This window comes from Lithobates pipiens, unplaced genomic scaffold (genome assembly GCF_037356315.1).
Source record: "Lithobates pipiens isolate NorthernLeopardFrog02 unplaced genomic scaffold, aLitPip1_a1.2 Scaffold_18, whole genome shotgun sequence".
In the NCBI taxonomy this organism is placed as follows: Eukaryota; Metazoa; Chordata; class Amphibia; order Anura; family Ranidae; genus Lithobates; species Lithobates pipiens.
In genome coordinates, this window is record NW_027507758.1 from 69,740,992 (window position 1) to 69,764,070 (window position 23,079).

General features: G+C 36.8%; 1 protein-coding gene across 7 annotated transcripts in view; it reads right to left on the reverse strand.

The window, feature by feature from the left end:
• The window catches only part of ESRRG (estrogen related receptor gamma), a 1,080,228-nt gene that overhangs the window by 244,777 nt on the left and 812,372 nt on the right, over positions 1–23,079 (reverse strand). For 5 of the 7 annotated variants that reach the window (XM_077485771.1, XM_077485770.1, XM_077485772.1 and 2 more), the window contains one exon: positions 19,713–19,790. The exons of the other annotated variants lie outside the window; for them this stretch is intronic. In XM_077485771.1, the coding sequence (XP_077341897.1) occupies positions 19,713–19,786 (74 nt within the window). In that variant the 5' untranslated portion in view covers positions 19,787–19,790. The remainder of the gene's footprint in view (positions 1–19,712; positions 19,791–23,079) is intronic. 7 annotated transcript variants of the gene reach the window in all.

Consider the following 23,079-nt stretch of genomic DNA (forward strand, 5'->3'; position numbering starts at 1 on the left):
TTTAATGAATATTTTCAGTAGCAACAAACTAAGGCAACAAGAAAGTTGGACAGTGAAGCAGCAGGCTTCTGCGTGGCCTTGCTTATTTCATGCACAATCACATTCCCACACTGGTCTCTGCCTGCTCTCTTCAAGATAGAAAGAAAACTATGTACTATAAATAGGCTGAAATACATCAATGCATTTCTTAGTACAAAAACCTCACAGAAGTTAGTTCAAAATGTATACCAGGGTTGGAATCATGCTAAAGCTATATGTTTGTGCTGATCTTCACTGAATGTTTGCCTGGAGAGGACACCTGGCATTTTTTACTCTGGGTTCCGAACACACTAGCCATTGGAAGTTCACTCTGATCTAATTAAATATGTTAGCTTGAGCTGTTTAAAGAACTCAGATTCTAGAGGACTCCATCGATCAAAGACCAATGTGTAGTTTGCCCTTGCTACTTTTCTTGTCTTCCCCTTGTCCTGCCCCCTATATTCTCAGGATTCACCCCTACCTACATATAACTGTAGGCTTGCTTCATACAAAATAGCTAGCAAAACATTCACAAATATATAAATACAGACATTGAGAATGACGGGGAGCGGTTTCCTGCAGCTGACTCCTTGACAGAAAGCAGGCGGTGAGCTTACAAGGGCAGATAGGAAGTTTTGCCATTCTTGTATCTAGTAAGCCTTTTGTCCATGTGACATACAGTAACAGCAAGATGCAAACACTTGCGGAAATTAAACAGCTAGCTGCAGCTATTTTCCCAGATGTGTCATTAAAATGAGCATTACAGTGTGTATAGATATGAGTTTGGAGTGAGAAAGGCGTTTGCCCTAAGGCTGGAAGAGCAGTCATTTCACAACCCCAAGACCGCAGCATCCATTTAGGATGTCATGTGACTGGTCTGCGCTGTGTCCAAAGGGATTTTTCAGCTGTAGCCCATCAGTAATAAGCCAACGCTGCACATTAATCCGGATGGTCACCTTACAAAAACTCAAGTCACCTTTACCAAAAAAAAAGACAAGCTAACCCTACGCATCCAGCAGCTCAGAAGTACTGCATTGCTGGAGCTGTTGAATGTCAGAAATGCATTTTTTGTGGCTAAATACATTTAGTCATTGAGCAAAGTTGCCTTAACAGATGCTGAATTTATTTGACAAACTGCCCACCAATGGCATATATGCCTGAGGTGTATATGGGCTTGCTCACTTAGGCATTGGGCGATGAGCAAAGCAAATCAACCCCTAACAACTAATGAGAAATCACTAATGGAGGGGTCCCTCTGCGTTTACTGCACTTTGCACATCTCACTGCTCTTTGCCTTCCTGAACAAGCCACGTAGTTATGTCATGGCAGTGAATGATATCTAGATATGATATCAGTCATATGATCCTGATGGCATAAACACAATTGTCATTATTACTGGATCATACACAATGACATAATCACATATTACGTAGTGAAGGACGTCATTTCATATATTCCAGTGACTGATTTTGTGACACTGTTGGATTAAAGTAGACGTTGCATGAAAATAGGTCTGTTTCTTTTGACATCCTTAAGAAAAGCTAACTTAAAGATAACAAAAAAATGTATGACATATATATAAATACTCACCTTTTACACCCTGTTTTCCTGTAGACATAGATGAGGTCACTGGACCTTTTCCTTGGATCCTGGTAATGCAACATTATGCAGGGGTGACATTTTGTGAGATTTGGAATTCCCAGGGTTCCACAAGAACACACGCTTGACGGAAGCCAAAAGTAAGTGGGTTGGGGGGCGCTACAAAAAAGTAGACCTTTCTAGCAAGATCCACTTTAAGACTCAGGATGTTCATTCCTAAGGTTCCATGAAGATTTCATATCTTTGCATTATTGTAACAAATGTGAATGAACAATGTACTCTGAAACATGCCATTGGATTACACAAGTAGGCACGTTTTACAGTTCTTTACTTAGCACAATTTATGCAGTGCTTTAAATATAGTACAAATACATCTATTCCTGCCCTGAAGGAGCTTACAATCTAAGGTCCCTACCTCAAATACTAGGGCCAAATTACACAGGACACAACCTACACGCTTATCTATGGAGTATGGGAGGAAACCTACATAAACACGGGGAGAACATGTAAACTCCTTGCAGGTAATGTCCTAGTCAGGATGCGAACCAAGAACCTTAGTGCTGCAAGGCAGAAGTGCTAATTTTTGCTACTGATTTTTTATTTTTTGTAGCTAGAATTTTATCATTGGTAGGTTGTACCAAATTTTGCATGATTTATGCACAATCTTGAGCTGCCTACTGACACAATAGGCTAATTGCTTGATTCTAGTTCTATTTTCCTCCTCCTAGATAAGCAATAGCCCCCTGTCTTCGCCATAACAGAAACAAACAATCAGTCAAGCCAAGATTTTGTGTTTATGGAAACACAGAGGAGTTGTTTTACTAAAGGCAAATAGACTGTGCACTTTGCAAAGTACAGTTGCTCCAGAGATTAGTGAATGAGCAATAGCTCTGCTGACTTACATCATCCAATCATGTGCAAGCAAAAATGCAGTTTTTAAAAATCTCCTTGCATGTGATTGGGTATTCTTTGCAAAGTGAAGCTTTACCTCATTTACTAAGCTCTGAAACAACTGCACTTGCAAAGTGCACAGTCTATTTGCATTTAGTAAACAACCCCATGTGTCAGAGGTGCTGGAGGGTGGCTGGACCATAGAGTCTTTGGGCATCTTAAGCTATGCTTTTTCTCATAGCTTAAGTTTAATTTTCACAAGTAGAATAGGAGAAGTGCAGCTACGTACAGGTACATGGATCAGACAACTATGGCCATTGTTCCTACACAACTATGTGATACTCTGTAAATTCTGATTAATTTTTTCGTGACAAATACACTTTAATAGTTACAATATCTACACACAGCTGAACGAACCTTAAATTAGAAAGCCAAGAAAAACAATCATCATCTGTCGGCTCAGGTTACCGTTGTCTCTTTCAGCCTGCCGATACTATATTTAGGTCCTGGACTCGGCCTTTATTTAGCCGTTCTGTGCATCCCAGTGACAGATGCACTTGTGACCCTGACAGGTAAGATGACATCAGTCACTTGACATCATCGGAAGCTGACAGGCAGCCCTACTGAGTACAGCTTCCATCAGTTGCTTTATTGAGAGCTATCGCTATCAGACCAAGAACAGCTAAAAGCAACTTTGTAACTCTGAAATGGCATAATTATGCAATGGCTTCAAGAATAAACAAACCCATGTTACAATGCATTATGCAGGTCATCCTATATTTCAAATATGGGAGATAGACAGAGAAGTAGATACAATTTTGAAATAAACACTAATGCACAAATAATCTTCAACCTTCCCATAAAACTTTGTTACTTTATTGTATGTTTTACTTATTCTATTAACCATATTGATTAATAAATAATCCTTTGCGCCTTTAAGCTCTATTCAGATCTGTGCACTGTAGTAATGCATGTTTTACTGAAGGGCATGATCCAAAGATTGGTGTTTTGTGTTGCTAATTTTTACTAATAACACACCAAAAGGCCTTGCCAATGTACCTCAACACACATACTTTTAACACAACATAACACTCGTGTGTGAACCCACATGTGTGTCTTGAAAAAAGCAAAGTACAGGTCTATTGCGTTAAAGTGATTGTAAACAATCACCTTGTAAAACAACCCATGCAGTTTAAAATAGAAATGAAAAGCAAAACCTTTGTGTATAGATATTAAAAAAGCATTACAAATACCTTATGTTCTATTTTTTAAGTGAATAGGGCTTTTTTTTTCTATTGTTTGCGTCTTTTTTTTAATTGAAAGTCCGCCCTTTCTCCCCATGCATGTCACTCGCTTTAGGTGAATGACGCACATACTGTCCCTGTGCCTCCCAGCCCAGGATATGTATGTCACATATCGCAGGAGGCATAGCCTTTCATTGAAGAACAGGAGGAGAGTGCGGGCCTATAGGTGGGTCATCAAGGGGCCCGCCTGCTGAACCTAGAAGAGCTGGCGGGCCTTTCGATGACATCAGAGAGAACATGGAGGCACGGGACGGAGCTATGGCTGGGCATGAGAGGATCTCAGCGGGTAAACGCTGGATCCACTGAATGGGTGAGTATGTGAAATCAGCAGATACCACCATCAGGTCAGCGGGGCAAAAAAAAAAATGGGGAGGTTGGCTGGAGTTCCTTTTTAAATCATGCAGTTTTGGGGAAGAGCATCATCAGCTTACAACCTGTAATGTAGCTGGCATCCTGGGACTATGTTTCCCAGAATTCACCCACCCAATTCTGTGCCCACACCAGATATGATTTCCATGACATCACATCATATACGCTGGTACAATGCATCCATTGCCAATACTCTGGTTAACCAATTAATAGGGGTGGCACTTAGGCAGCCAAAAAAGTATGATATCACTGGGCTCTAAGCATACAGTGCTAATGGCATGACATCCACAATTGGACAATAAAATGGGACAAACAGTGCCACTTTTAGAGAAAAAAGAAAAAAGTATTTTCCATATTTTTTTTGTATTGCTCAATTTTGGAAACCTGCTGCTAATTTCTAGGAAAATATCATTTTGGCATGTATCCAACAAGATGTTATCACAAAGAAAATGAAGTGCGAATGATCCAAGCTTGTTACGCATCCTATTTAAAGGAGTTTGCCTCTGACTGTCTATAATGAAGGGTTAAGCTTGTCGCAGCTGATCAGATCAGTTTGCACAGCGAACTGAGTGCTGTTTAGTAAACAGGGAATGCAAGGCTGCCACTGACTTCTGACTCCCGGCTCTTTGAAGATGGGGCAATATGGGCGTGTGGTTTCTGTTTTTAGTGTACACTCTGGCACTCTCTTAATCCTGTTTTATGTAGTTCACACCTGCTGCTGGCTGGCTTATGGCTTGCAGTTCTTGCAGCACTACCGTCTGCCCTGGAATCACAGGGGCACTCTTTATACATACACTGTTAACTCCCCAACCAGGCTCCGAGAACCCCTCCTGAAGTGCACTCTACGTGTCACTGTTTACATGTACACAAGACCTGTTCGTTAATAGGCTGTAAAGGTATTCCTGAAAAAAAAAAAATACACCATCAAACAGAAACCAAAATAAAAGGAGTTGACAGCATTCCATTTCTGAACAGTGAATTCTGGACTGGTCCTCCTACATCTGCATCGGATTTGCTGAAAGGCTCATTCTAAACAAACAAGCAGCCGGTTTAAATATTGTTTACTGTGCAGCAATAGGACATGTGAATATTCAGATTTTAAACAATGTTCTGGCAGGGAGTTTGTCTTTGCCATTTAAAAAAAAACATATTTTTAGATGTAATGCTTGTGTGGGTTTTTGATTGGTGACGTTCGTAGTATCAAAAGGCCAGTTTACTGAAGGAGTAATAATCAAACTAACCAGTATTTTTATTTTCAAAGTCCCAGTGGTGGAAATTCAAGAAAAATTTGAATTTTTGAATGCGTGAAGCCAGAAATGATCACAATTTAACTTGGTTAGGGTGGCTTCTGCTGGAAAGCCCACCCATTGTTTGTCTGTCATTGGGTTGGTGACATGGCAAAAAGAACTATGCTAATCATACCATTTCTGGTGTCACTGCACATCAGACTGAGGACTGCCAGGGTTTGTAGTACCACAATGGATCAGCCCTTCTCTGATTTGCATGGAGGTTGTGCATTAAGGTCACTCTATCCTCAACCCCCACTCCAAGCTTCAGAATATTACTATTATTAATCACCAGGAAATTTAGTTTGAATGTATGCGTATATGTCACAGGTTCAGCTGATACATGATTACATGATACCGCCCCAGGTTGACAATTTTAAAAATTAATTATAGAGTTTTACAATTACTCATTATACTTAAAGGTTGGGGTTTAGCTCAACTCCCTTAAATCTGATTAGGTGTTGTTAGTAAACACAGGAGAAAGCGCAAATGACAGTTGTAATGAATACTAATGTGCAAGAGGATTCACCATACATTTCTACTACCTAGACATAGCACTGATGTAGAAACAGGGATAATAACGCTCCTAAGGACCCATACAGTCAATCTAGCAAAATCCAAATGCCCTCTTCATTGCTATCACTTTGAGCAAGTATGTGGCTAGTCAATCCTCCTGGGGAAAAGGGGACATACTGTACAAGATATAGTAGGTATAGGAGTGGGTTAGGTGAAGAAGGAGACTTACCAGGGTTGGAGGTTTTTGGTACAGTAAGCAAGGGGATAGCTGTTAAAAGTGTAATGACGATTAGGGATTTTAATCTAGAGCAATGGTATTGGGATTTTAGTTTAGGGGAGGTCCTGTTTCATAACTCGCAGTGGTCTAAGTGTGTCAAGCTATGCCACTACTATATAGCAATGCTCAGCAACAGTAGATGTATCTCCAGTTGAACATGCATTCACAAAATACATAAACTTTATCAAATTTCTAGCACTAGTGAACCTGTAGTGTCTTAATAGCCAGCTAGATGAGAGATGGATGAATGGATGGAAGAGAAATTGAAAGATACAAAATAGTGTGAAACCGTAACATTAAAATGTCCAGTTATACAGAGCAAAAAAGGCAAGGATTTCCTTGCCAGGGCCAGAGCTATATACAGTGTATGTGAATTATAGGCGTGACTTTATGAACAACACCCAGTGATAAAATTAGAGGTAGAGGCAGTAGTAGCATCTCTATGTAATTTGTTTTGATGTTTCTTGTAACTATGGAATTTCTAAAAGCCGGCAATGACAGTGGTTAGCATTTCCGCCTGGCAGCACTAGGGCCATCAGTTCCAATCCCAACCATGGCACAACCTGCCTGTAGTTTGCATGTTCTCCCTGTGCCTGCGTGGGTTTTCTCCAGGTACTGTGCTTTCCTCCCAAACTCTAAAGACATTCTGGTAGGTTAACTGGATCTTGTCTAAATTGGCCTAAGCATGTATGAATGTGAGTTAGGGACCTTAGATTGTAAGCTCCTTAATGGCAGGCACTGATGTGAATGTACAACATATATGTAAAGCACTATGTAAATTGTCGGTGTTATATCAGTACGTGTAACAAATAATAATACTTAGTGCCAGAGTCCAGGCACCTATTACAATGAAATAAAGTTTCTGTGTATGCAGCCACCTCCAGACTCTAAACAGCATCCTGCTGTACAATTAGAGCTATCGGGATTCATAACAACTGGAGAACAAAGAATGAGCAAAACAACAGAGTCGTTGCCTATTGCAAAAAATACTAATTATTGTTTAATATTTCCATAAAATGAATGGGAAAACCTAAATAGTTGGTAAAGGCAATGAATTTGAGCTTGTTTTCTTTCCTCCAGTTTCATGGAACATAGACACGTCTCAGATTTGCCGATCAGTGAGAAAGACAGAATGAATTTGAAAAGTAAATGTGTCTCTACATTGTTTTAATCTGCTTTTTTTACATCTGCTATAAGCGCCCCTTAGATAACAAACCAAGAATATATCTTTATTGCCAAAGCATTCCGTAGACATTGCATGGGTGAGATTTAGCTATGTGAAGTCACTTTTGCTGCCCAGACATTTTGCCTTTATAAACCAAGATGTTCTGTGAACAATATTTTAAAGACGCTGTAAATAAAGGTGGATGCCTGGGGTTCAGCTGTAGAAGGTAATCAAGTGTCTTCAATGGGTTTGACATGGAGTGGGTGTTAGTGAAAGCAGTGTACCATAAATCTTGTCGTGGAGGTTTTCAGGCCCTGCACTGTTTCATAGCACAGACAATTTTCTCTCCTTTTAAAAATATAAATATGCAGAATTTAGTTCCAGATGAGAACACTTTCCACCTACAGACTCTTACAGAATCAGTGACCAAAACAGTGGGTTAATGACTGCCAAGAGGGAGAAGTGGCCATCCCTGTGGGGTGATGAAATAAATTTAGTAGGATTTACACACAATGGGACAGTGAGATCAGAAAACTACTTTGAGAGGGCAAGTAAGGCTAATATTGATGTGTGTGTGTGTGTGTGTGTGTGCGTGTGTGTGTGTGTGTGTATGTGCCTGTGTGTGCACAATATATTCAAGCTCAGGGAACAAAGAAGAGAGATTAAAGGGATATTCCAGCTTAATGGAAAAGTAGACCTATGTCTGACACCTTTATTAATTGTCAGGCTTCCCTGCACTCCCTTGCTAAGCAAAGGAACTACAACGTATACTTGTTATTGCCTTGATGAACAAAATCCAGACACATACATTAGACAGTGGACAGATCTGCATCCAACAGACAAAAAAACATTTTTTTTTTAAAACTGCCAATAGCATAAAATAAAACACTCATATTGTCTATACTGTATCGGTTCTTTCTCTGCTGCAGTTTGCAAGCTAATATCCCTGGCACAATCAAAAAGACACAAACAAGCACAATTTTTTAGTTGGAAGCTGAATAATGTTTTAGTAAAGTTTTGAACACTGAAGGGAAATTGGATCATTCAACAAATCCCAAACAAACCAAGGAAGTCAAGCAAACTTCGTGTCAACAGTGTTCTTGTTGGAAATGTATCCCAGATACCTAAAACTAGTTGCAACAAGTGTAGTTACACCTTAGCTACCAGCTTTCAAAAAATGTCTGTCAGCCTGGGCAATAAGTGTACAGTAACTATTAGAAATATGCTCATAGATCATCTTCAAAAATCTCATAGTCTGGACTGAATTTCAATACAGCAAACATAGGTCCATGTGTCTGCGTAACACATTCATAATAAAAGATTCTAGACTGCTGCTGATTCTAGTCTCCTGACCCAGAGATGCTTTCGTGTAAAATAGGGTTCTGAAGCAAGGTAGCAGCTTTGTTCCTTCCAAACCACCCATACCTTTTATTGCCATTGATTAGACTGCAAAGACAAAGGACAATCATCCCACATTTGTTTTTTGTACTGGCATTGCACCAATGGGCACCACCTGTCTACAAGCATATACACCCCATGAAGTGAGGTAGGTGCACAGCTTTGAACAATTGCACTGTGCCTCTGGATTATTGCAGGAGTGTGAAGACTAGGCCATTCCTTCTGGACATCAATCAGGCCCCAGGCTTCTGCATAGGTTGTGTTGTGGATGATCTGGCTCTATCCTGACATCTGGCACAAACTGTCAAGTCCTCATTGTTGCTGTCCCTTTATAGTTTGAACTAAACCAAACATTTAGCAAGCAGGGTGATGGTTGGGAGTTTGCCCTACTCCCATATGGATCAATTCTATGTGTGCAGCACAGATTGGGCCTACCTCTTTCAGGCTCTCTACCCCTAGCTTCACCAAGCCATGACATCACATTCTATTAGTGTCATAATAATGATAGCCTATTGACTTGGGTAGGAGGTTTGGCACACAACAATTAGTTTAGGGGGGCAAGACTTATAAATCTAGCCCTGCTTATAGACCATCTTGTGCATAACTGAAAAGCTTTTTAAACTAAGGAAGACCCCACCATAGTAAAATTGCTTAAAAATATCAGACAACTTTATTTCATTAAAACCCAGACCAAATGAACTAAATGATTCTACCAAAATTAAATATGAAAACAGAAAAACCCTCCTAAACATTGAAGTAATTTAACCTTTTTGGACTCAGAGGTTGGCAAACACATTATACTGTAGTATTTGGCTTCCACACAGTTAAAACTGCAACATACATTCAATAGGACTAGTTCAAATTATTCACAGCCACGCAGAATTTGTCCTGTGTTGCACTAATAAAATTGGATTAATCATCATCCAACCAGGCCAAAGAAAAACATTATGGGGCACCATGGTGAGTTAGGAAAGGGACGGGAATGCCAAACAGCATTTGTAATCCCATAACTAGTAACAACAAAAGGTATATAAATAACTTTACAGCTAAAAAAAATGCCTGTATATGAACAGATTATTTTTTTTCTCACCCAAGTCTTATTAATGAACATTGAGTCATGGAAATTCTATGGAATTTTTTGTTTGTTTTTTACTTATTCATATATTGTTGATGTAGATTACAGGGCACAGTGAGCAATACAGCCTCTCCAGCCTCTCCAGGAACTTTCAATCTAATGTTAATTCTGAAGTTTCACAAAAAAGGGCCGGATTACAAAGGATGCTATTTAATCTACCAGTATGTAGTTTTGGGGGGGGGGGGGGGATCTTAGACCTGTGGGAGAAAATCCATGCACACGAACAACATACACACTCTATTTGTATGTTGTTTTTGGTGAAAATTTCATCCAATAACCAAGAAATGCAATCCAGGAGACCTTACCGCATATATTCCATTGACACCCATTTGTATATTTTGTGTTATAGAGACACTATCACTTTGCCTGTACACTCCAAAATGGCAGTGCTTGTAGAAAGGCCCTCCGCTGACCCACTGATACACACCAATCCAGTGATCTGCCGCAGCTCCATTCTCTGTTACAGTCAGTAACAAAATATCTAATATTGTCTGGGGTTGGAGCTTAGAAGAAGTTGCGACATCTATCCATTCGTCATGAGTTGTTTAGACCCAAGCACTTTCACATGGGAGGAGGTCATACACTCCCTCATACCTGGAAGCACTAGGTATTTTGCAGTGGGTGAGGTAGAGGAAGAAGCAGACGTAGGTCACTAAAGAGATGAGTATCAGTGGATTGAGGGGCTTTTCACAGAAATGGGCAAAGTGCCAGTGTCTCTTTAAAAATCATTCATTTTTTTTTGCCATTTTTTTTTGCCATTTTTTTTTGCCATTTTTTTTACTCATTAAGAATTAAAATAAAATTAATTCTTCATCACTGCTCTTCCGAGTTTGCTTCCTCACAAATAAAACAATGAATTATTTTCTGTCTTTAAATAACGAATACAAAATTAGATATCCTAATATTATATTATATATATAATATTTCAAAAAATATATATGTAAAATTTTGGAGGGCGAGGCAGGCAATGGTTGACTAAATTACTCACCACTGACAATTTCCTGTATATCTGAGTCTTTAGTGGTAAAACCATTGATTTCTACAATCTCTCCTCAGAAGTCCTAATGAAAGCACCACGGTCTTACAGAAGCATCACACTATCAGCAATAGAGGCAGTAGATGTAACCCCTAAATTATTGAGATTTCATTTACTACAGTACTCTGAATCATAAACAATTTCCACTTTTTAATAACATACCTACTGCTATCTTTTTTTTTTTTTCATTTAGTGTTGCTGATCTCCTGCAACCTCTTTACAAACATTCCATGTCTACTTTCATTCCAGCAATGGCTGCATGACATATCCTAGAGTGGGTTTCCTGATGGTAGCAACAGTGAACCATGCCTGCACAATGTTTGTTAAAAAGGTTACTCGTTTCCATTGGAAGCTCATGTGAAAGGGTGACAACTAATCAGAAAAACTTGGAGATAGTATAAGGGAACAGAGCGTTGTCACCTTACACTTACAGTGCCTGAAAAGGACCTTCATAAAAGGATTACCATGTAGTATTTAAATGAAAGCTGCAGATTCGAAAATATTGAAAATTACTTTTGAAATAACATTACCATATTAAAGCGTATATGAGATTTTAGTGGTCGTATTTACATCTACTTTAAACTACTCATCAGCAAAACTGTACATATAGTTGACCTGTTTGGTCACAGTTGAGAAGTTTTAAATAGGGCTCTGGAAATTCTTTCTGCCAATAATTAAATGGTCTGTAGTTTCAAATTGTTACAGACCCAACTGTGTGATTGTCTCCACACTTAAAAATAAAGTATTTTTTAAGACTGACATTTGGTCAATTTATCATCTTTGACCATTCAGTTTTCTTGTATTCCCCTGGTTGCCTGAGAGGGCTGGAAAGAGGCTCAATGGCTTATCGAATCGTATTGATTCCAGGGTGTCAGTGATCTAATCAAGAGCAATCAATACTAATCCAAAATCAATCAAAATACTTTTTACACTATCATTTATCAAATCAGAATGCAACAGCCACTTCCAAGCATAAAATGAAGAAAAATGAGAAAAGCGACAGAGAGGAACGGGAACAAAGAGTAAGTAAGGGAAAAAGGGAATACAAGCAGCTACGAGTTGAAAAACTCTCAAAACTTGTTAACCCCTTCCAAGAGGCATCAAGATTTTAAATAAGATGTTACTCAACGTGACTGAATGAAGAGCACAAGTCAACTTAGCCATGTCTCTACTTAGTTTGGGATAAGTTCAATGGAAACTGCTGTTGTTCACAACTTGACAGTTGGCTACTGTAAAATTCAATTATAACTTTGACTTGATTATGTCGGTGGTTTGTGGATAGCTGAAATATTGTGAAAGCTGGCTATAGAAGGGCAGATATATCAACGAGAATGATGGGCTATAACAAATAGTCTCAGTCTTCCTCCAAACATGGTGGGACCTGCCAACTGGAAGTATAGCGTGTGTGGTCGGCTTGTTTCTATTTCCTACAGGACAACTGCCTGATGACCACACATAAGCTTTCCATCCTGTCATAAAAAAATTCCAGTAAGCTTACAAACATTAGCTACTAACAACAATGAAAAAAAAAAAAAACCTATGCATAATGAAAAAGTATTCAGAGGTTTGTTTTGGATTATATCCTTAATATGTATCCTAATAATCTCTACATTTTCTGTTAACAATTCTAATGAATAAAGATAGCTAATCTAGCTCAACCAAACTGGCCACCGATAGCAAATAGAAATATAAGAGCTAAGTCCTCTCAACATATACACATATTTTCATGTACATTTCAGAACTTAAACAGACCTTATTTGATATAAGATAACTCAAGTTTAAGGATCTGAGATCCTTTACAATTGTAATGCCTAAAAAAGTACAATTCTATTGTGAGCATTGCATATTCCTATGAAAGGGAATTAAAGAAGTAAATTTATGAAACACACCCATGACTAAATAATGTATGTCATCAATTCTAAAAAAGACAAATTGAAAAAAGTTGAAACCGCTTTTAATAAAGGCGGATAGTCACTGCAATGGAAACGGCTGACCTAAAAACCTGCACTGCAGCACACTGGGCTGTGGCGGGAACACAGCACCCGGCGCAACTGACACAGCAAGTGGTTGGTCAGGCTACGTTGCAGCAATGACTGCCAAATTTTACAATTATGCTTGCTTTTGTAAACGCAGCTGAATTTCTTAAAAAGATTTTGTTCACTGTGGCCCATTTGCTGCGTGGTTACATAATGGAGAAGACATTAAGCGGATATTTTGGCATTCTAATACATTTGAAAGTCTGTTGATTCTTGTTTAGAATAATTGCCATCTAAATTTTTATTTCGTAAGACTTCTATAGCATAGTTTTTAATGATTAGCCACTGTCCCATGGCTTCAGATGTGGGAGTCTTATTGTAGACTGCCTCTTGGTATCAACATAAAGGATGATGACACACCAATCTCACATTCTCCTACTATTGTAAAGTCATACGCATTTTTTGTCAATTAAACTTTTTGCCACGTTCTCTGCAATAACCTAACCAAACACATTGGATGGAGAAGCACTGGTCTCATCTCTTTTTTTAATGTGATCTCTGCATATGACGTGTTATTTTAAGTCAGGTAATCTATCCCAGCATTCATAATTGTGCTTCACAAAAAGATATTAGTCTCTAACTTCAAGAAAAGACCGTCAGCCTGAAACATTCACTTCTGTTAATGTAAAAGCATTGGCATTTAACTGCATTCCAGATAAGACGGTGCCAGTAAAACTGATTATTCTTTTCTTATTCAAAGCATATCAGCGTTTCGAAAGCTCTTTCAATCTTATCAGGTGTATGAACAGTGAATTTACTGAAAAACAGTTTGTTCGGCTTCTCTCTTTCTGTGCTAGGCTATCAGATAAACCTGACTAACTAACTGTATTTATACACAATCATACCTAGAATGAAATCAGCAGCATAAACTTGTGATAATACAAACTACTGGCTCTACGTTGAACAACACCGGACTCTCTAAGTACAGAAAAACAACCACCACAAAAAAAAATATCCTCTATTTACTCCAACTTCTTATACAGGGCATTAAATATTGGTGGAATAAAGCACGGCCAAATACCTCATTTAGGTTTAATAGGCTTCCCTACACGTTATACCTCATTTTAAATAAAGGTGTTTATTAATTATGTTATAAAATTATATACACATGGGGCATATTTATAGCGCAGTAAATGTGAATTTCACCGAACAATTACTGGAGGTGAATCAATCACTGTCACTTAAAACACATGCATCTGAACAATCCACCTGCAGTGAATGTTTGGTGAATATCAAATCCAATGCTTTATAAATACGACCCTATATGTTTGGACTTTAGTTCAATTTTTTTTCATTTCTATTAAACAAAGGTAAAATGTGTTAGTTGAGTAGTTCTCCTATCGCCATAGGTCTCTTTCACTCGTGAGTGTTTGAAACTTTTTGGTTGTTTTATTCCATAATCATTTATATGCAATATCTGGCCCCGGCATAAGTTTTGTGAATATGTTTACTGCTACATTTTCATTTGGATTGATTTATTTTTATCTCTTCTGTTAACTATTACATGTAACGCTCTGATTGAAAGGCCTACACAATGTAGGCTGTACTGTTTTGTGAACATATCATTGTATTTGTACTCCAAATTCTTCTAACTGGAATGATCACGTTCCTTGACTTTCTCTTTATTTACATCTAGCTCTTTCTAGTCTTGTTTTTATGTTAATAAACAAAGCACACGGCACATAAAATATATAGTAAAAGTTATTTTTATCATAATGATGTAATAATTGAGAAATAAACTGTTAATAAAAAAAAAGCTTGTGGAATTGCATATGGTATTGGGTTATTAAATCAAGAGTCAGTTTTTCGCCTATAAAGAAAAAAATAAAATAAAATCGTCGCTTTTCTAAAGGCTTATGGTTTTTGAGCAGTCTTATGAAGATTCCTTGTTATTGCCAGTTAGATTACAGAATGTGACATGTTTTCACATTCTGTTCACAGCTACTCTCCCGGAACAAAACTGCTAAATAACACTGGTCTTTTATGTTTCTGCGCACAGCAGTAAGATGACTTGTTAGTTGACATTATCTGTAACATGTCTGATGCTCAGTATTACTGTACAAACAAAGCTTGAATAATTTTACTTTACCTTACCATAAAAATTTTAGAGTTGGGTTATATTACTAAGAGAAATGTATTAAAAAATGTCCGCAAAAAAAAAAAGTAAAAAAAAAACTTAGGAAAAACTTCCAAATCTTCAAATATTAGCAAATGTTACATTGACAGTTATTCATACCCTTAGAATAAATACTTGAACTAGATTTGAGAACAGCGTATCATCATAAAAATACCAAGAGTGATGTAGTCTATGGGGAGAAAGATCAATCCTATGGTGTATTATTGTTACAGGTTAAAGGTCAACAAGGTTATGACATTTCCATATACATTGACAGTCAGTCGAGAGTCTATATTTTAGGCTTGACCTGCATTGTGTATTTTTCACAAGAATGTTGGGACAAATTATAAAAAAGATGGAGCTCAATTTACACTAGATGTGGTAGTGTTTTAGGCTAATACATTAAAAAATATGTCTGTATTATATTTTAATATTTAATTATAAAACATGTTTTTGTTGGGGCTGCTAGGTCAAGAAGACATCTTCGATCATTTTATCTTTGAAAAGTCACACCGCAGCATGAACTGAATTATTTTATTCCTTTATTATGAAATGAATAAGGTAATTATCTTAATGTTTAGGACCATTTCTATCAAAGCGTCAACACGTAAACCTAATTTTGAAGGGACTGCCGCTACCAGAATTACTAAATTTATCAATGATCAAAACTTTTTTGGGGATAAAATTTGGAACAACGGCCATTTACACTAAATGGTTACGAACGATCTACAAAATCAGAAAGTGTATTTAAAACAGACTGTAAAGCAGATGACACACATACTCAATCAACCCTCCTGAAAAGTAGAATAAGCAATTGTATTTTAAGGCAATGAATTAATACATTTTAGTGTTCCTTTTAAAAAAAAATTACTAGCTTGGTTGTAGCTTAGGTCTAAAATAGCTTCAAGCCCTGTTCTGTTAATGGAGCCCATCGCTTAGGCAAATAAACTAAGGATCTCAGGTAGTGCACCAGCACAATGAATGAGAATTGGCAGTCACGTGCCCTATTCATGACCTCAAGACAAATGTTTTCAACGTGAGACTAATGAATTGGTTTTACAGTAAATGTTATGCATCACACGCACCTCTGGCACTGAAGGGGTTATTGTATTTTCAGCTTGAAATGCACGACTGCTTTGCTCTGACCTTCTGACAGCAAAGTTAATGCAGTGAATTTTTTCTAATTTGTTTGGCTATGCAATGTATTGTGGGCCTCTACTGCAGATTTTCAGTGCAGGAGCCCTATACTTTTCTTTTCTCTCCTATGAGTGAAGCTGCTCACATATGATTTCAGTTAGCTAACTGCTTTTAATCTATTAACAGTGGACTATAGCCAGTTCTTTGTTGATGGAGTGGTACCACCAACGTCAAGCAACATTTCAGTCTCTACATCTTGGTCGATTCTTGTTTCAGCATCTGTGACATAATGGCTACATGATGCATGGGACAGGTGTCATTCGAACTAATGTAATCCAGTGATTGGCCCTCTAATATGACCCGGCACCACCTGAGCTCAGTCCCTTTCTGATAGCAGAATAATAATTTGGTGCTGTGAAGTCTTCATCCAGTTATTAGGGATTCCTACTTAACCTCTCTGATTGCTCATGGGAGCAGGACTGGTGATGTTGTCTGACGTCCCAAGATATGAGACGATATAGTTATATAAACATGCTCTCCAGTCTTATTCTCTAACTTTTTTCTTGTATGGCTCTCCACTCTCTTTCTCTCCCTGTCTATTTATATATAAACATTTTTTTTTAAATAAAATAGTCATGGAAATTTATTTTATTTTGTGTTGTCAATCAGAATTTGTATACCCCTTCTTTATCAAAACAGATAAAAAGGGCCTTCCGTGTATTTACTAGTTACTGAATTCTGTTGACATGTTAAATGACATCTTGAATGCCTTGGGTTTACATTAAACATACAGCCCCACAATGTTCTGTGCTTACAAGAGGATAGTTAAGATATAGTAAGGACCAGCAACACCCCTGGGGCAACAATGGCAAGAATCATCGTAGCATTAATTTTATATTGATAAAAAAATGTATTTTAATTCTTAAGAATCTTACTAGAATACCTGTACCTACATTATTTAATAGAACATATAAGATTTTAATTTGGCTTTTTTTTTATATGTGATTCAGACTTTACAAACGCATGTACGTGATTACTAGTTTAATAACCTGAACATAACTTTTACTTAATGCATGTGCGTGTTTGTGCGTATATATACAACAAAGAAATGGTCACATAAGCTATAATCCCCTATATAAACTTGGATTCCCTTTTCGATAACTCTTTTGTTTTAAAAAGTTGATTTTGTCTACCGTCTACTGCAAAAAAATGCACTAAATATCTTGCCACGTAACATATTTTTCCTCGACCAAGTCACCTACTTTTCAATGCTGCAGCAATATGATAAAACCCATCAAACTTTCTTTTTTTTATTTCCAACTGACAATTTGAAAAAGAGTCCTGTCTAGTTTACATTTTCACACTTCATTACATGGGAAACACAAGTGCTACTAACAGATGGGCACCCTCTTTTGAAGGGCTGACAAGGGAAAATATAACAGGCCTATTTAGTGTGCAGACAATTCTGTTATTCGTAATTGAGCTGGTACCTTCTCTCTCTTGTTTTTTTTTTTATAAACTATTGTAGAAAAACAGTCGCTCAGAACCCTAGAAGTGTGCATATCAAAGTTGTTACTGATAAAGGAATTACATTATCTTTACCAAACAGAAAAGGAGGGTTCTTCAATTGTTTTATACTATTTTTAGTAATTAATAGATATATGATTTTGATCTCTGTTATTCGCTGTCAACGCATGATAGGAGTCAATTAGCTACAATGGAAAAGGTCATATGACTTTTTCACAAGAAAAATAAGGTCTTAATTCAGAGTGTTCGAAATATTCTATTAATTAGATTATTAAAAAAAAAAAAAAAAAAAGAGATTAGTATGTATAAGAGGATTCCTGTTTTTTTTTTAAGTAAGGCCAAACCTTACATCCATAAACTCTGCGCTGATAGAAAAATGATGCCTTGTGTATGTCAATTTTTTTCTTCCCCTTTTTTTTTTTTACAATGTTGATTGAATCTTCTTGACAATAACTCAACCATCTCAGGTTTTACACAGATGTCAGTGCTGCTCACTAAGACATTATGCCCATCATTGGCAACCCCTGATGTTTTGACCCATTAAGAAGGTAAATGTGAACTAAATTGATTCACAGTATTCTACCGAAATGTATAATATAATAACACCTTCATATACAGCTTCATAAAAGCATTCTAGCTTCTTCAAAAATAAACTAACACATATTTCAAAAATAACTTGCAAAGTTTTCATTTTAAATTTAAATGGTTGGACGTTTGGTTAAAAATAAAAACATAAAGGCATTTGTTAGAATTAGTTCTACTAAATAAGTGAACTCTTTAAATTGTCTCTGAAACACATTGCTCGGAGAGGAAAAAAAATAACAATACCACCTGCTTGACCCTATTATTACACTATACAAGGCTTATTCGATTTGGGAAAAATGATTCTCTATTTAATAAAAGCCCAACATACTAACTCAATGTGGTACATGGACTGGGCATCCTTTCCATGTAATATACACCTTTCTTTGATAACTGTATTTACTCAAAAGTAAACTGGGAAAAGAGCAGTAATAAAAAAATGAAAGAAAACAGGATTACCAATAATGATCAAATAGCAAAGCTCAAATAGACATAACAGAAGTTGAATAATGCAAGTAGATACTAACATATGCATACATGCAAAAAAAATAAAAAATACTATGTGTATGTTTCTATTTTTTTTTTTAAGTATTATATGTAAATGTACTTCCTCTATATAACATGAAGGAATTTAGATTTAAATAATGCTTAGGTTAATTTTAAAAAACAGCTATAACTGTATTTTCTACTACAGTACGTAACTACAGTGTAATGGGCAGTGTGCTGTACCAAACACAGCATAATACCCCAGTTATCTTAGGTTATAGACTATGACAGTAGATTACGGAAGAGATTGTTGTCAGCAAGCCACTGAATATACATACTAGCGGTAGCTATCTTCCACACTTATGGCATGTATATATATATATATATATATATATATATATATATATATATATATATATATATATATATATATATATATTTGAAATTTAATGAAAACAAAGTTGTCAGAAAATCTACATGTTTTTGAATGATACAAAAACGTAAATGTTTACAAAAATTAAGGTTTAAAAAAAAATGATGCTGTCTCTAAGTGACTAGAAATACATGTTTTATGTATATAATTCTATTGAACGAAACATGATACATGGAGTCAAAATATACTGAGGCATATAAGTAAAACAATGAGTATGCAATGAGATACAGTGTTGCTTTGCCAAAGATTAGCAGTATTGTTAGTAATAGTGGTGGTGGTGGTCATAGAAATAATAATAATAATAATATTAACAATGGAAAAATATAAAACACAAAAAAAAACACATGAAAATTGAAAAGGCATCACATACAGAAAAAAAGTCAAAAAATATATATTCCTACCATGAAGGTAAGGTTTTATTTTCTGAAAAAGTGTTCGTCCTCACATTAACAGCATGTCTGTGTACATATACCATTTCCCTAAGATAAAGATAAAAGAATTTATCAGTTGTCTGGGGGAAATGCTTTACAAAAAAATACCAAAGCAAAACATTTCCACCATTGATTAGTGAGAAAATAAACAGTATAAAGCATGTAAATCATATGCGCTATCTATTAAGCATGCATATAAATGAATAGGTATACCTAATATTAGGGTGTATAAATTTATATCTATTTAAAATGGTATATTTTATAAGCAAATAATGCAATAATAATTTATTTATTACAGGATGTTAGTGGAAAAAAAAAGTCTGCATTTTTTTTTTTACCCTGTACATAAACACACATACAGTCATGTACACAATTTCAATGTAGTTACTGCACTCTAGTCTCACATACTTCCACAACCACAGATGTGACATCAAGGTGTAAGAGGTCTATACACACACAAACACACACGGCGGAGATGCATATATGTCCGGAGGAGGACAGAGCGATCTGTGGGTATCAGACACACACACACACATAGGACAAGTTGGAAAGGAAAGAAGATGTAATGACTAGTTCTATGTGTCAGGCTGCTGGGACTAAGGGTGTCACTCCTACACTATCAAACACACACATAAAGCAGGACTGGAGGCAGAGAGGCTAAATATTTTACTGTCAGAGCATGTCTAGGATAGGAATTAATTTCTCTTCCATGTACTTCAAGACAATGACAATTTAATACAAGGCTGTGGGATGGCAAGGGGGGAAATATGGAGGGCTAGGAAGAAAATATCTTGTATAGGTCGCAGGCATGGAATAAAGGGATTTTTTTTACAGCACTGATAATAGTATTGATCAATGCATAATAATAAGTATAATAATAATAACAAAAATAATAATAATAATACAACTTATTAAAATATGTAAAATTCATATAGCTTTACTAAATGTATCGCATTACGCAGCGTTGCATGTTTTTGCGCATGTGTGCGTGTGTATGTGCATGGTGCTGTGTGTTTGTGTGTACACGTATATTTAGGCATGACTCTGTGGACAGTAGGCACATTAGAGGAAATCATGCATGTCTTGTTCTATTATCTATCTATCTATCTATCTATCTATCTATCTATCTATCTATCTATCTATCTATCTATCTATCTATCTATCTATCTATCTATCTATCTATCTATCATTCTACTTCTTTACTATATACAGTAATTTACATCTGACAAGATGACTAAAAAACAGGATAGTTAAAACCAAGGCAGAATTTTGTCAGGGAATTTCCCAAAACACCATTATCAGTGTATTATGTTCTAACTCCCCGCGCGTTTAACAAACTGCACCAATGCCATCTACAAAGGTAAAGGTGTTCCCTACAATTTACTTAGTATCTGATATTTAAACCTACCCAACAACTACATTCCCCTTAACTCTAGATTTGCTAGGGTTAGATATGAGTGGGGGTGGGGGGGTCCCCAAGCCTTCACCAAGGCAGCAGGATAAAAAACAATGGCACATTTTTTAATGCTCAATGACAATACGCTTACCTTCAAGCAAGAGTTACAGGATAGTGAAGGATTCAGCTACTATGATTAGACTTGATGTTATCTGAAAACTTTGGAAACCCCCAACCAAAGCCCATCACTTTATGGAATAAAAATGACCCAGCCCATGACTTTAAAAAAAATCAGTATTCAACTCTACAAGCCTACTTTCAACAATGACCCATCCATTGAAATGTGGACACAATTAAAAGCTGGGGTTGTTGGTCATTTGTAATTATATGTTCCTGTCGGTGGCATGCACGTTTCATGCCTGTTTCCTGGAGAAGAGTCGAAAAAATATTGGCACCTTGCCTGGTAGTCTGTACTTTATATGTTTTAGTAACAAAAAATGGGGAGGGGGCAACCAAATTGTCTACTGTACCATTAAAAGGCATCCATTTACGATGGAAAGCGGAAAAGGACCAACCTTTCTGGGAAATGAATGGGTATCCACAAGGGCTTTGCTATTAACATGGGTTAATTACAGCTGCAACGCACCGGGCTCAGTAAGTAAAGGAACACAACTATAAACACATTAAAATGAGCATTCAGCTGTCAGGTTGGAATGTCAATGTTGAGGGGACACAAGACATTTTCGGGCACTCTTCCCAAAAAAATTAAAATAGATAAAAATAAAAAAGCTAAACTCAGTATGAGAAAAAAAGAAAAAGGAAATTTACCATACACCATTGAAGCATTGGTCTAAAGGTAGCTAGTTAAGTTACTAACCTGCCAAATCTGTATGTTGCAACCTTTAAAGACCACAAGATCTTTTTTGGAACTCTTTAGTCTGACGTTAGAGAGAAAGCCTCCAGCTCCTGCTTGCTAAGTTACACCATTCTATTCCCTGAAGCTCCCACTCTGCAAGGCTCATGGATGCTTTATTGACACAAGCTCTCTAGGGACAAAACTTTAAGATATAAAAAAGTAAAGCAAGGGAAAGGAGATCCCAGTTAGTGCAGCACAATTCTGAGATCTCAGCTGGGAACCTGATCACTTAAAAGCAATCATTTAAGATTGTGTACTCACTTATTGCACTAATGTCATCTTATCTCAGAGTCCTGACAAGCAGTAGCTCTCTCGTATCAACATTACACTTGCTACAGTTTAAGCATTTCTTGTGCTTTCCAAAAAAAAAAGCAAAAAAAGAAATAAAATAATAATAATGAAGGCCGTAACGTAGTAATTAGCTTCTATAAAATTGTATCCAAGTGTCCTACAGACTTCAATCTTTCCCTATTGAACTGTTACTACAAACAGGAGCTCCTTCTCTCCCTTTTTTGGACTGTTTCATTTGCCTTTCCGCTTCCCAACAGCTGTGACAACTGTTAAAACAGTCAGTAAAATTAAGTCAGCTCTATAATCCTTTAGTCAATGTAACATTTTAATCAGAAGTGGAAGGAGTTTTATCTAAAGAGCCTACTGTTTTCATTTCCAGAGATGAGATTGACACATATGTCAAAACGGGCCCATACATTTATTGCATCTGTTCCCTTAATAACAATTATTTTAAAGAAAAGGGGGGACGCACTTATGTGGGCTTAGGTTATCACATTCTCAACTGTCTGACACCCAAGCACTACTTGCCTCGAGCACACAGTTGTCGGATGTTCCCAAAAAGATTTTCTTTTTTTTTTTACATTTTTAGATTAAAACGGGGGCAGGCGGTTAATTTAACAAATTCTGAACGCATGTTGGTACGTTGCCAAGGGATGTGGTACCTGGCAATAGCAGTATAAAGTTTTTGCACTATACAAAGTACAAAGCACTTTTTCAATGCAAAATTCTACTAA